Source organism: Hippichthys cyanospilos, chromosome 17 (genome assembly GCF_059441005.1).
Source record: "Hippichthys cyanospilos isolate Australia breed blue-spotted pipefish chromosome 17, RoL_Hcya_1.0, whole genome shotgun sequence".
NCBI lineage: Eukaryota > Metazoa > Chordata > Actinopteri > Syngnathiformes > Syngnathidae > Hippichthys > Hippichthys cyanospilos.
This window is the reverse complement of record NC_142385.1, coordinates 11,722,256-11,735,675: the sequence shown is the minus strand read 5'-3', so window position 1 is coordinate 11,735,675 and position 13,420 is coordinate 11,722,256. Positions and strand designations below refer to the sequence as shown.

Here is a 13,420-nt window from a genome sequence, read left to right as displayed (position 1 = left end):
ACAGCCCGCTGTGTTTTATCGCGTCTCGAATACGGAGGGTGTCTACACAAAGCATGATCGGGTCGTTTAATGGGCCTTAATGGGGAAATGGATGGTTCTTGCCCGTGTGTAATTACACACAAGGTGAGGCGTCATTTTGACATCGTATTGTAAGAGAGGACAGAGAAAGTGATCACTTTTAACAATCAGAGGGTGTCAAATCCAAAAGCATAACGGAGGAGTCCACGAGGAAGCGACTTTACTTAAAGCGCGTCAAGCGTGTCAATGATCCTCACCATCATCGCCCAACAACTTTTTCTTCTGCATGGGACATGTTTGAAGACACCCACCAGCCCTCTTCCCCCGCCCCCCCCCCCCCCCCCCCCCATACACGCTGGAAGGAGGGCGCACAAGCTCGGGGCCCACCCCAGAAAAGCTCGGGGCATATAAAAACCCCGCTAAGTGATTTGTTGAGGCAGTAGGGAGTTTCTGCTGGGGTCTGGATTGGAGTTACACACACAGACCGGACCCTACCGTGTATGAGTGGCGTTTGAGGAGACGAAAAAAGGACCCCCCCTGCCGCAAAGAATCTACATGTCTAATATTTAGACATGTTCAGCTTTGTGGATATTCGGTTAGCGCTTTTGCTCAGCGCAGCTGTGCTGGTGGTGAGAGGTCAAGGCGAGGATGATAGTAAGTATCACTTTTGTAACATTGATATTTTCTTCTCGCGGGTGGGTAGGAGTTGCGTGGCCCCATCTGGATTGGACAGAGCCCTGGAGAGAGACAATGCTCATCCTGGATGCCTTTTTGGGGTTCTCTTGGAATGTCCATTTGTGCAGGAGTGGATTGTGTTTTTTTTTTTCTCTTGGCGTGCACATACACGCTCAGCGAGCGTTCTCCTGAGGGAGTGCAGCTGCATCTCCTCTGTCTGACAAATGTTTAGATTCAGAGGGGCCATCAGGAGAAAGCGACAGAACACTTTTTTCTAAGGACAGAACGTTTTACTTTGATCAGTTTAGGAAGTCAACTTAACCTTGAAATAAACTTTGTCAGTTTGGGGGACTGCGCTGTCAAAGTCGCCAAACTTGGATAAACATCTCGAATGAGATCACTTCTACCGAGATTCACCTAAATCCACAAAAAAGCACCACTCTTGTGTTCCTTTCTTGTATTCGTTTGGTTGTATTCTCAACCATCCGGGCCATCCTTTTGGATTGATGCATTAAAAGGATAGATTGAAGAAAAAGATCTTAAATTGAAAAGTAAAAAAATAAATCTGAAGTAAAATCTCGTACAGTTTGTCGAAAGCTGGGCGAGGAGGGGAGACAATGGAAAAATTGCTGAGATGTGACGTAGACGCGCCAATTAATCACAGAGTAGGAGGACGGCGTTCTTTTATGGAACAACGGTACACCCTAGTGGTCTATTTTGGTACTGCCACGTCTGTCCCCAATTAAAGGCCTCCAAACGCCCATCAAGTTACGTATGGTTGTAAAGTAAAGGTTTTTGTGTGAAACGCACGAAAGCACGCAGCAAGAATCTTTTTTCACCTTTTTACCCCAATTTACACGACTTTGATTCATACATCTGCAGTATTGTGAAGAGTTACCAGATATCTCTGGCTTATATTGATGTTGCACGTTGAATGTAGCAAAAGGAAACGAGGCCCGCCACATACAAACAGAGATTTCGATTTAAATATCAATGTTCTCAAATCAACACTCTATGCTAGGGTGCGTTTATGAGGGGAAGTGTCTGACCAACGCGTTGCTGTCATGCAGGCACATTTGGCAGCTGCACACTAGACGGACAGTCTTACAACGACAAAGATGTGTGGAAACCAGAGCCGTGCCAGATCTGTGTTTGCGACAGCGGCACAGTGATGTGCGACGAGGTCATCTGCGAGGACTTATCTGACTGCGCCGACCCCATCATCCCAGAGGGCGAATGCTGCCCCGTCTGCCCCGACCAAGACGGTACATCCTCACCCTCGGTTCTCCTCATCCTCAACACTGTGCCGTTCATGTAGATTTTTTTTTTTTTTTGCGACAATTTGGGCAGTCTAAGACTCTCCGCTGTCAAACAAGATGGACGTTATTGCACGCCCCTTGGGGATCTCCATCGGAATCATTTTGGATTTATGTACACTTAGAGTAGTTTGTAAATATTGCTTTCTCCAATCTTCTTCTTTTTTTGCCTCTGATTTAAAGAAATATTTTGGGATTCAGATAAGCAACATAGACTACGTCATCAGAGCAAATGATAAACAAAATGACTAGAAAAGTTTGCAAACAATACATACCAGACAAAAACGTGTGAATTGCTAATGATGAAGTGTACAATAACACATTTTTAAGCAATAACTTGCACAACAACACCCGAGTGATAGCAACACGTGCAAATGGTAAACATGGACAACAAAGTTTGCAAATGACAACCTGATTGACGACGTTTGACAAGCTTACACTAAATATTACAAATGAAAGCCCAACTAGTAAGAAAATTTGCATATGATAAATGACTTGTTTTCATCATAAAAACCACTGCCAAGCAATTCTGAGCATGATAAATTTATACATCAATCGCGATGGATCGTTGAAGCTAACATTTAATGTTGTACTTATGCTAGTTTATCACGTGACGAGACCATTTATGTACACTTTTTATTTTTCAATTAACTTCAATAACTCTATCTCAATATTGGCAATGTGGCGGCCATCTTTAATCTCATTATTTCTGCGCAACAAAACAGAAATTTCCATCAATCATACTTTCAATTTCTAAGAAATGTTAGCTTTGAGTAGCATTAAATTTAGCACCAATAGGTCATTTTAAATCAAATTAAAGCTCTTTAACAATATTAGTGGGACAGTATGTGACCTCTTTGTCCTTTTCCTTCCATAGGACCCATGAACCCCCAAGAGGTAATTTCACCTTTGATTTACTTATGCAAACGCATGCTAGCTGAAAATGAGCCGTCCTCGCGGATGTTTATTGAGTAGCTTCTGCATGCTAAATTGTGCAAACGCCATTGGCCACAAACTTAATTATTATTTTTTTATCTGTTTGTAGGGAGTCAAGGGAGACGTTGGTCCCAAGGGAGACGTGGTAAGTTATGCAAATATGTTCATAATTAGTGCTTACTTCATACAGTTTAACATTTCTTCAGGACATTTTGGACACTTTTAGTCACCGTTGATAAAAACATGCAAAATGCTATTGGGTGATGATGTCATTACAGTGACGATAATTAGGTCAAAAGTTCACTGAGGCCTTTAAACTTCACCGGTGTGGTAGCTTAGCAACTTTAGTCAAAGGCTTAAATCCACTTTGGAGATTTTCAAATAGATTGAAGTGCATTCAATTGCACGAATTAATGAAACAAAACAAAATATATTTTCACAGCTGATGTTCTTCCAAATTTCCTGTCTTTCTAGGGTCCCATGGGTCCTCCTGGAAATGATGGAATCCCCGGACAGCCTGGACTTCCCGGCCCACCCGGCCCCCCTGGCCCCCCTGGCCTTGGCGGAGTACGTTCAATCAAAATACAATACTATTAAATGAATCTCGATGGAGGCTAGATACATTTTTGTTCCTCGTAACCTGTTGTCTTATATGATTATGGTTCCATTTTCAAAGCTCAGCAGCTAATTCTTTACCTTCCCCTTTTTGACAGAACTTCTCTCCTCAAATGAGCTATACGGATCACACCAAGTCCAGCGGCGGCCCACAGATGCCCGGCCCCATGGTATGAAGGCTTTGCATCAAAGCACCTGCTCGCTTATGCTATAATCAAGATACACCTGGTTCCTCGTTCTGACTTTTTACTCATCTTCATCAATAGGGCCCAATGGGTCCCCGTGGTCCCCCCGGACCTCCCGGATCCGCTGTAAGTATCCCCCTCATCGACTCTCAGTCTTCTTAAATACGGATATTGTTTGGTTAATCTTCTGGATTTGTTGTCTAACAGGGTCCTCAGGGTTTCAACGGTCCCCCCGGAGAGCCCGGTGAGCCCGGAGCTTCTGTGAGTATCCTTTATTTCTATTTCACAACCCAGCCCGATCTGCTGTTGCTTCTCACACTTCAATGAGATGGTGCTTTTGTGTTCCAGGGCCCCATGGGTGCTCGTGGTCCCGCTGGCCCCCCTGGAAAGAATGGAGACGATGTACGGGGTTTATCGATTATTCCGATTGTCCTTCTATGTGTCCCTGACACGCGTAGTAACCGTGTCTCTGTGTGTCAATAGGGTGAGGCTGGCAAAGCCGGTCGCCCCGGTGAGCGTGGAGCCCCCGGCATGCAGGTGAGTTATCCCCGCTGGGATGAGGGACAAAGATCGGGTGACACAAGTGCACGGCTGACAATTTCCTCCTGCCGCAGGGTACCCGTGGATTCCCCGGAACCCCCGGACTTCCTGGCATCAAGGGACACAGAGTGAGTCGGGAGCATCCGCAGCGGGACACCGCAACGAATGTTGCCATCCTGTTTCTCACACTGCTGAGTTTGTCCGCAGGGATTCAACGGACTCGATGGAGCTAAGGGAGATGCCGGACCTGCCGGACCTAAGGTAAGATGAAGAAGCAAAGGATGAACCTGTGTCCTGAGGGTCCTTCGGATTTGGCGAGCCGTGCGAAACCATCTTTGTGTCGACCTATAGGGAGAGGCTGGTGCCCCTGGCGAGAACGGTATCCCCGGAGCCATGGTGGGTTTTTGTCTCCCGACCTGTAATCGGATCCAATTTACAGCGACCCCCTTGACAGAATGAACCCTAAACATTTTTTGTTATTCTCCAGGGTGCTCGCGGTCTTCCCGGTGAGAGAGGCCGTCCCGGAGCTGCTGGCCCTGCTGTAAGTGCTACTAGCTAGGCTATCCTTGCAGATATGCTTTTACCATTTTTATCCTTTTTTGATTCTATTTAATACGTGAACGTCTTCTCGGCAGGGTGCTCGCGGTAACGATGGCAACGTTGGCCCTGCTGGACCCCCTGTGAGTATTTGTCACTTCACTTGCAGGTCTACTGCGCTAGTATTCTTGGTCATATCGGCTAACATCCTGTGGCATTGTGTATCAGGGACCCACTGGACCTGCTGGACCCCCTGGATTCCCTGGCGGCGCTGGTGTAAAGGTAAGTCACCCACAAGAGGAAGTTTGGGTTAGAGCAATAAAAAACTATGATTTATAGTTTGCTTCAAATTCTGTGATCGTCCATCGTACCATCTTCTCCCAAATCATCGAAATTTTGAATATTAGCAAGTAATTATCAAACTTTAAAATAGAAAGCGTCTTAGTTCTTTGTTGCCACTAAATGGCTCAAAATAACCTGATGTCCACCAAGCTAGCTGGCTAAGAAAAGTTAGCTAGTGTTGTTGGCAAGCTCGGATGAAACAACGCTAACAGCTTTTGACAAGGTGTAACAAAAAAACGGTTACTTTCACATTTTTGTTTAGCGTGCGGTTGACTTGCAACCAGTTCAGGTTTTACTCTGCCTCTTGTCTAAGACACTTGGCACTTAGCACGCCCTCTAGTGAGGATAAGTAACGGGCATGATTCGGATGTATGAATATTATTAAATATGACTTACTTCAATGTCATTTTCCTGCTCAGGGAGAGACTGGTCCCCAAGGAGCTCGTGGAGCCGAGGGAGCCCAGGGAGCTCGTGGTGAGCCTGGTAACCCAGGACCCGCTGGAGCTGCTGGACCTGCTGTGAGTTTAGGCTGCACATCCCCCTTGTGCATATCAGATCCATTTCACATGTTCTGATGTTGCTTAACTTTGTGTTGCTTCCATAGGGTGCTGCAGGAACTGATGGCGCCCCAGGTGCTAAGGGTGCCACTGTAAGTAGCGCACTCAAGGAATACCTTTGGTGGGCTCACCTTAAGATCAGAAGCTGGTTGTGACACCTGCTATTTGTATTCCACAGGGTCCCGCTGGTATTGCTGGTGCACCTGGTTTCCCTGGTGCTCGTGGTCCCGCTGGAGGTCAGGGTGCCGTCGGCGCTCCTGGTCCCAAGGGTAACAACGTGAGTAATCAATAGACGACGCCGATTTTTTTTGTCTCGGCTCGGATATGATATTGACAGTTTGTGTTTCGGCCATCAGGGAGACCCAGGTGTCTCTGGTCCCAAAGGAGAGCCTGGTGCCAAGGGAGAGACTGTAAGTTTCAACAAACTAACATGGACCTCTCATCACTCTTTAATTGTTCTGACACGATGAAAATAAACTTGATTTCTTGTTCATTAGGGCCCAGCTGGAATTCAGGGACTTCCTGGCCCATCTGGTGAGGAGGGCAAGAGAGGACCCCGTGGAGAGCCTGGTGTTGGTGGACCCCGTGGACCCCCTGGAGAGCGCGTATGTAACTGCCTCATTTTGTTGTCTAATCTTTTTTTTTTTTTTTTGTCTGCCCAAATTTGTGTTGGGCAAAGTTTCATGAAAAGCGTTAGCTGATAGTAATGTTGACTCCGTTTTCTCTCAGGGTGCCCCTGGTGCCCGTGGTTTCCCTGGAGCTGATGGAGCTGTTGGCGGCAAGGTGAGTTCATGGCTGACTTCTTGGTTGTTTCCAATTCTTGTATAACTGGATCAAAACTTATGTTTTAACCTTCCACCTGTGATAGGGAGCCCCCGGTGAGCGTGGTGCCACCGGCCCTGCCGGACCTCAGGGAGCCACCGGTGAGTCCGGTGCTCCTGGCGCTCCTGGTGCACCTGGATCCAAGGTGAATTCTGCTCCTTATTATCTACTGACTAACATGTCAGCATGGACGAGCTCTAATCATGCAAAATGTCTCCACAGGGTATGACTGGTAGCCCTGGAAACACTGGTGCTGATGGCAAAGTTGGACCCACTGTAAGTTCCAAATCATCTACGAGATACCTTAAACACGCAGCGGGATGGAGGCTTGACTTGTTAAAATTTTGAAGGGTCCTCCTGGACAAGATGGAACCTCTGGACCTGCTGGCCCCGCTGGAGCCAGAGGACAGCCTGGAGTTATGGGATTCCCCGGACCCAAGGGAGTTGCTGTGAGTGCGCCACTGAACATTTTTGTCCTAATGCCAAGTTCAGATCTCTGTCAGATGCTTACATTGTCGTTCTTCTAATCAGGGTGAGAATGGCAAGCCCGGTGAGAAAGGACCTGCCGGCGCTATGGGCGCTGTCGTAAGTGCTCAATTCTTCTGTTGTGAGAAGGACCATGTAGTCTACTTTGCCCCCACGCAAAGTAAGCCAGACTCCTCTGTCCTTCTCAGGGTGCCCCTGGCAAAGATGGTGATGCTGGTGCTCCTGGACCCGCTGGCCCTGCTGTAAGTATCGTCTCAATTTGAATCCATGTTGTAAAAGCATGAAGACAACCGAACGCTGAGGTTTCTGATTACTTGGTGTTCATCTTCAGGGACCTGCTGGAGAGAAGGGAGAGGGCGGTCCTGCTGGACCTGCTGGATTCCAGGTGAGTTTGAGGATATCAGTGTAGCTATTTAATCTCTGCTTGGTAGATTTTTTGGGGGGGCAAGTATTAATATTCTGCTTCTCTACCATAAAAAGGGTCTTCCCGGACCCCAAGGTGCTACTGGTGAGACTGGCAAGCCCGGTGAGCAGGTAAGAATGGGAATCATAAAGAAACGGCACTTACATCATAAAATTTCTCAACAACTGTGATTAGTAACCATGTCTATTCGATCAGGGTGTTGCTGGTGAGGCCGGACCTTCTGGTCCATCTGGACCTAGAGTGAGTATCTTGCTTGTCAGCTAAACCTGCTTCCTTGGATGTCATTAGCTTCTGACTGATCATGATTGTCTCTTTCTTTCGATCAGGGCGATAGAGGTTTCCCCGGCGAGCGTGGTGCTCCCGGTCTCGGTGGCCCTACTGGACCCCGTGGTTCTCCTGGCCCTGCTGGTAACGATGGAGCTAAGGTAAGTAGGACAGACCCTTGTAAATGACAACTGTAAATTGCGTCGTTTTAGTTGTCACTTCCATTCAAATGTCACCCAGAAGTAGAAAGAGAAACATTTATATTTAAATGCCAACAAAAATCAGCCAACTAGCGTTCATGCGAAGTCGTCAAAACAAGCGACGCATCCAAATCTACACTTTCAATCAGTACTGTCGGTATTGCGAAAAGTCTGGGAAAGTAAACCTGTTTCTCGGGTTGAAAGGCTTTATGAAGTCTCCGCAAAATTAGTTTGGCTGTAAAGGTAAACGTCGTACTGACATCGTACATGCAGGAAAAAAAAAAATGGAGGAAATTTGATATTCTTGTTCGTTTTTACTTGGATGATTTGTCCAATTAGTTGAGGACATGCAAAACTGGGTGCATGATTGGAAACGTATGTTTGACCCATATCATTTACGTCGTTGATCAGGTCCTAACTCCAACTAGTGCAACAGATGTCAATTGTATATGCAGACAATGGTGTGCATTATATGACAAATAATTGTGCTAAGAGTATCATAATGGTCTGGAGAAGCCAAGACCATAATCATGCAAATTTTCCTGACTACATTGTTGAAAAATAGCATCACATGCTATGCAAGCTAACATGCTTGATGCATGATGATGATGTAAAACACACTTTTGGTTAATTTTTTTAAGTGTGCTCTAAGATAATTGCTCAATAGACCTAATCAGACTGCAATAGTTAATACTTTGTAGGCAGTTAAAGAAATAGATATATTTTTATTCATGTTCTTTTCTTGGTTTATATTTGAATCTTATCGATTGTGTATTTTGTACTTTTTTGGTCTATGATTGGAGTTCCGGTTTGTTGACTGAATACAGTTAGACTTCCCAGTAGATTTGATGACATACAGTTTGGTGAAGTTCAAATGCCCAAAAACTTTGCAACGAACTGACAAGAGTTCATGTATGCAGGGAGAGCCCGGCGCCCCTGGTGCCAACGGTGCCGCAGGCAGCCCCGGTATGCAGGGAATGCCAGGCGAGCGTGGAGCTGCTGGTCTGCCCGGACTCAAGGGAGAGAGAGTAAGACTCGTTCATTTCAACTCTTTCCCAGTTGTGTCAGTGGCGAGTGACACTATCCACCAGGCTGCATGAATAAATTCAATTTTCCCATCTCAGGGTGAGGTTGGTGCCAAGGGAGGCGAGGGCGCCGCCGGCAAAGACGGTATCCGCGGTATGACCGGCCCCATCGGACCCCCTGGACCTCCTGGCTCTCAGGGTGAGAAGGTAAGATCCTTTTATTTTGGTAAGTCCAGGTGATGGTGTTCCTTGTCACATCCAAAGATGGATACCCTTTGCAAGTTCAGATGTAGAGATGAGACAGAAAAGATCTTTACTTTCATCAGGGAATCGTCTGAATTGTTTCGCGTGTGGTTTTAGGGAGAGCCTGGCCCCGTTGGAGCTGTTGGACCCACCGGCCCTCGTGGTGCCCCTGTAAGTTTTTCCTTCAGTTGTTCAAAGATTCGAAGCAATTTTTCTTACTGAAGATTTGTATCCTCGCTATGTGCAGATGTGTCTTCTTATGACTTTTCTTGCCTACAGGGTGAGCGTGGAGAGACTGGCCCTGCTGGACCTGCTGGATTTGCCGGACCCCCTGTAAGAACCCAATTTTGTCCAAACCATCGTTGGAGGATGACCAGGAGTTTGTACTGAAGTCTTTTCCTTCAAATTCAGGGTGCCGATGGTCAGGCTGGTGCCAAGGGAGAGACTGGTGTTACTGGACCCAAGGGAGATGCTGGTGCTCCTGGACCCGGTGGACCTGTTGGACCTGCTGGTCCCCAGGTGGGCTTCCCATTTAATCATGTGGCATTTACTTCTAGTCTTCATTCTAAAAGTGTGCCTCCAGTCTCATCTTCAAATGATTGCCTCAACAGGGACCTGCTGGTCCTCCTGGAGCCAAGGGTGCTCGTGGTGGTGCTGGAGCTCCTGTAAGTATCTTGAGAGACTCTGTGTGCTTAAACGCAATGGACTTAAAATAATACCGCCCTGGATTTTGGTTCCATTTTTCACCACCTGCGTTGTTGCACAGGGTGCTACTGGTTTCCCCGGACCCGCTGGCAGAGTTGGACCCGCTGGCCCCGCTGTAAGTGTCCCTCGTCATTCGGTTCTAAACGCCTGTTATATCGGCAACGATATAACCTCTCACCTTGTCTCTGCAGGGAGCCGCTGGTCCCCCAGGACCTGGAGGCCCCGTTGGCAAAGATGGCGCTAGAGGAGCTCGTGGTGAGACCGGTCCCGCCGGTCGCCCCGGTGAGCCTGGTGCTGTTGGAGTCGCTGGAGTTTCTGGAGAGAGAGGATCCCCCGGTTCCGATGGTGCCGCTGTAAGTCGTGTTATCAGGCCTTCGTCAAAGCAAAAGATGGCTTTTATCGGCTTGGACTGACCCAGTGTGTCCTTCTTTGCAGGGTGCCCCTGGTCTGCCTGGACCCCAAGGTATTGGTGGACAGCGTGGTATTGTAGGTCTCCCTGGACTGCGTGGAGAGCGTGGTTTCGCCGGTATGCCTGGACCTGCTGTAAGTCTTCCCTGAGAGATGACGGAACTGACCATTTTGAATGGCAACCTTTTTCTTATAACGCATAACCTCTTGATTCAGGGTGAGCCTGGAAAGCAGGGACCTGGTGGACCTGTTGGTGCCCGTGGACCCCCTGGACCCGCTGGAGCCCCCGGACTTTCTGGTGCTCCCGGAGAGGCTGGTCGTGAGGTATGAGCTTCCCTTTTCTTGATCCTGGTCTGATTCTGATCACTTTGGTATTTGGAACTCAGCTAGCTTATCTACTTTGCAAAATAACATAATATGGCCATTCTTCCAAAGGGATCTCAAGGACATGATGGTGCACCTGGTCGCGATGGAGCTGCTGGCCCCAAGGTAAACAATCTATAGTAAAGTTCACTTCTGGAAACATTCAAAAATAGATCGCAACGTGCTGAGTTGTCTCACTTGAATGTGTTCTCTATAGGGAGACCGTGGTGAGTCTGGTATTGCTGGACCCCCAGGACCTCCTGGTGCTCCCGGTGCCCCCGGAGCTGTTGGTCCCTCTGGCAAATCTGGCGATCGTGGAGAGCCCGTACGTGTCATCCTCACTCAAACGTCGAACATTTTGTTGTCCTCGGATTTTCTAATGCTGAAATTTGAACTTTTGCTCATTACTAGGGTCCTGCCGGTCCCGCTGGTCCTGCTGGCGCTGCTGGTGCCCGTGGCCCTGCTGTAGGTTCCTCATTCATTTTTCTTGTTTGCGTGGAAATAAAATGGTATATCAACTTCACATTTTTATTGTTTTGTCATAAAGGGACCCGCTGGAGCTAAGGGAGACAGAGGAGAGGCTGGTGAGGCCGGAGATAGAGGCCACAAAGGACACAGAGGATTCACTGGCATGCAGGGTATGCCCGGACCCGCTGTAAGTACCAGTTTTTACCCATGATGCACCTATCGCTAATCTCCTGGCTGAACGGCTTGGTTGAGTCCGGTTTAATTTCTTCATCATGTTCTGAGATTCTATGCATGCTTATTCCTCGGTCTCTAGGGAACTTCTGGAGAGAGAGGACCCGCTGGATCTTCTGGACCTGCTGGACCAAGAGTGAGTATAATCTTTTCTAAAATGTTGTGGCGCTCATGTGAATTGTCTTCCGGATGTGACATAATATGATTTTTGCTCTATAGGGACCTGCTGGCTCTAACGGCTCCCCCGGTAAGGATGGCATGAACGGTATGCCTGGACCCATTGGACCTCCCGGACCTCGTGGTCGCAATGGAGAGATGGGACCTCATGTAAGTTCCTTTCACATGCTCAGACTCCCATTTTGAATTGAAGAGGTTTCTAAGCTCCTGTTGTGTCTTCCAGGGTCCTCCTGGACCTCCCGGACCTCCCGGACCCCCTGGTGCTCCCGGTGGCGGATTCGATTTCATCAGCCAGCCTATTCAGGAGAAGGCTCCCGATCCCTACCGCTCTGGCCATTACCGCGCTGACGACCCCAGTGTTCTCCGCGATCGCGACATGGAGGTCGACACCACCCTGGAGTCTCTGACCAAGAGAATCGAGAAGCTCAGCAGCCCCGACGGCACCCAGAAGAGCCCCGCCCGCATGTGCCGTGACCTGAGGATGTGCCACCCTGAGTATCAGAGCGGTGAGCGGACATCTCAAGCACCTTTGAAAAAGAACTTATGCACTCGATAGCGGTCTCACATATGATCCATCTTCTCCAGGCACCTACTGGGTGGACCCCAACCAGGGCTCCCCTCTGGACGCCGTCAAGGTCCACTGCAACATGGAGACTGGAGAGACTTGCGTCTATCCCAGCCAGTCCACCGTGCCCATGAAGAACTGGTACATGAGCAGAAACCCCAGAGAGAAGAAGCACGTCTGGTTCAGCGAGTCCATGACCGGTGGATTCCAGGTAAGACACCTTTTTTTTGGTCCAAGAATGTGCGCGCCGAGACCTCATCGATGACAACAATATCTTCTATGAACTCCACAGTTCCAGTATGGCAGCGACGGAGCTGATGCCGAAGATGTCAGCATCCAGATGACCTTCATGCGTCTGATGGCCAACCAGGCTTCTCAGAACATCACATACCACTGCAAGAACAGCATCGCCTACATGGACTCAGCCTCCGGCAACCTCAAGAAGGCCCTGCTGCTCCAGGGCTCCAACGACGTGGAGATCAGAGCCGAGGGCAACAGCCGCTTCACATACAGCGTCAGCGAGGATGGCTGCACGGTAGGATCCGGCGGAATTTCGGATTTTAGAAGCAACACGTGACGCTTTGTAATGTTTCTGAGCTTATTTTTTTTGGTTTCCATCCACAGTCACACACTGGCTCATGGGGCAAGACAGTCATCGACTACAAGACATCGAAAACATCCCGCCTGCCAATCATTGACATTGCTCCTATGGATGTTGGTGCCCCTGATCAGGAATTTGGCGTCGAAGTTGGCCCTGTTTGCTTCTTGTAAAAAGGAGAGAGAAAAAAGAGGAAGAAATATGGACATGACATTGTTGTTTTTTTTCTAGCAGTCATCTCTAAAAAAAATCCTATTTCCTATGCATTCAAAACTCATTCGGCCACCATCCGTCTACATGCTTAAAACCACTGCACAGAAGATTTTTTTTTTGTTTTGTTTCCAATCGTGAGACGTTTCCGGACTGCCACTACACACGGACACTTTATTAAGAAAACGAGACCAAAAAAAACAGAACATATCTGTTTGTTCCAACGGCAACAAGAACATGATATTTGCTTGTGTAAAATGTCTCCCTTGGAGTTTGAGAACTAAAAAAAAAACAAACAAATTATCGCAATGAAACGCAGGTGACTTTTGCCGTTTTTCGCCCCAACTGCGGAAGGACATTAAGAAACAACAAATGATATGTACCATTTTTTTCTGGTGTTAAATAAATTGTAAAAAGTGTGACGTGTCTCCTTGTTGTAAAATTGTCCCATCGGAATACAAAAAAAACCGAAACTAAAAAGTGCACCTTCATTGCTTTGATGGCTACCTC

At 47.8% G+C, this 13,420-nt stretch overlaps 1 protein-coding gene across 1 annotated transcript; it reads left to right on the top strand.

Moving 5' to 3' along the window:
• The first annotated feature begins 469 nt into the window (after positions 1-469).
• col1a1b (collagen, type I, alpha 1b) lies at positions 470-13,329 on the top strand. Its single transcript, XM_088438417.1, has 51 exons — positions 470-672; positions 1,764-1,958; positions 2,887-2,906; positions 3,055-3,090; positions 3,420-3,512; positions 3,659-3,730; positions 3,827-3,871; positions 3,953-4,006; positions 4,094-4,147; positions 4,229-4,282; positions 4,360-4,413; positions 4,493-4,546; positions 4,637-4,681; positions 4,773-4,826; positions 4,921-4,965; positions 5,051-5,104; positions 5,584-5,682; positions 5,769-5,813; positions 5,900-5,998; positions 6,078-6,131; positions 6,219-6,326; positions 6,451-6,504; positions 6,590-6,688; positions 6,766-6,819; positions 6,894-6,992; positions 7,075-7,128; positions 7,218-7,271; positions 7,361-7,414; positions 7,510-7,563; positions 7,649-7,693; positions 7,780-7,878; positions 8,838-8,945; positions 9,042-9,149; positions 9,303-9,356; positions 9,465-9,518; positions 9,597-9,704; positions 9,797-9,850; positions 9,952-10,005; positions 10,082-10,243; positions 10,326-10,433; positions 10,515-10,622; positions 10,734-10,787; positions 10,879-10,986; positions 11,073-11,126; positions 11,209-11,316; positions 11,443-11,496; positions 11,580-11,687; positions 11,761-12,043; positions 12,123-12,313; positions 12,395-12,637; positions 12,727-13,329. The coding sequence occupies exons 1-51, from the start codon at positions 591-593 to the stop codon at positions 12,871-12,873; spliced, it is 4,350 nt and encodes a 1,449-aa protein (XP_088294543.1). The 5' UTR covers positions 470-590; the 3' UTR covers positions 12,874-13,329.
• The last annotated feature ends 91 nt before the right edge of the window (positions 13,330-13,420 follow it).

Excerpts from the sequence above, each read along its gene's own strand:
- col1a1b (XM_088438417.1), top strand. The coding sequence starts at position 591 with ATGTTCAGCTTTGTGGATATTCGGTTAGCGCTTTTGCTCAGCGCAGCT. Across the intron at positions 6,993-7,074 it reads CCGGACCCAAGGGAGTTGCT|GGTGAGAATGGCAAGCCCGG; the intron begins GTGAGTGCGCCA and ends TCTTCTAATCAG. Across the intron at positions 7,879-8,837 it reads CTGGTAACGATGGAGCTAAG|GGAGAGCCCGGCGCCCCTGG; the intron begins GTAAGTAGGACA and ends TCATGTATGCAG.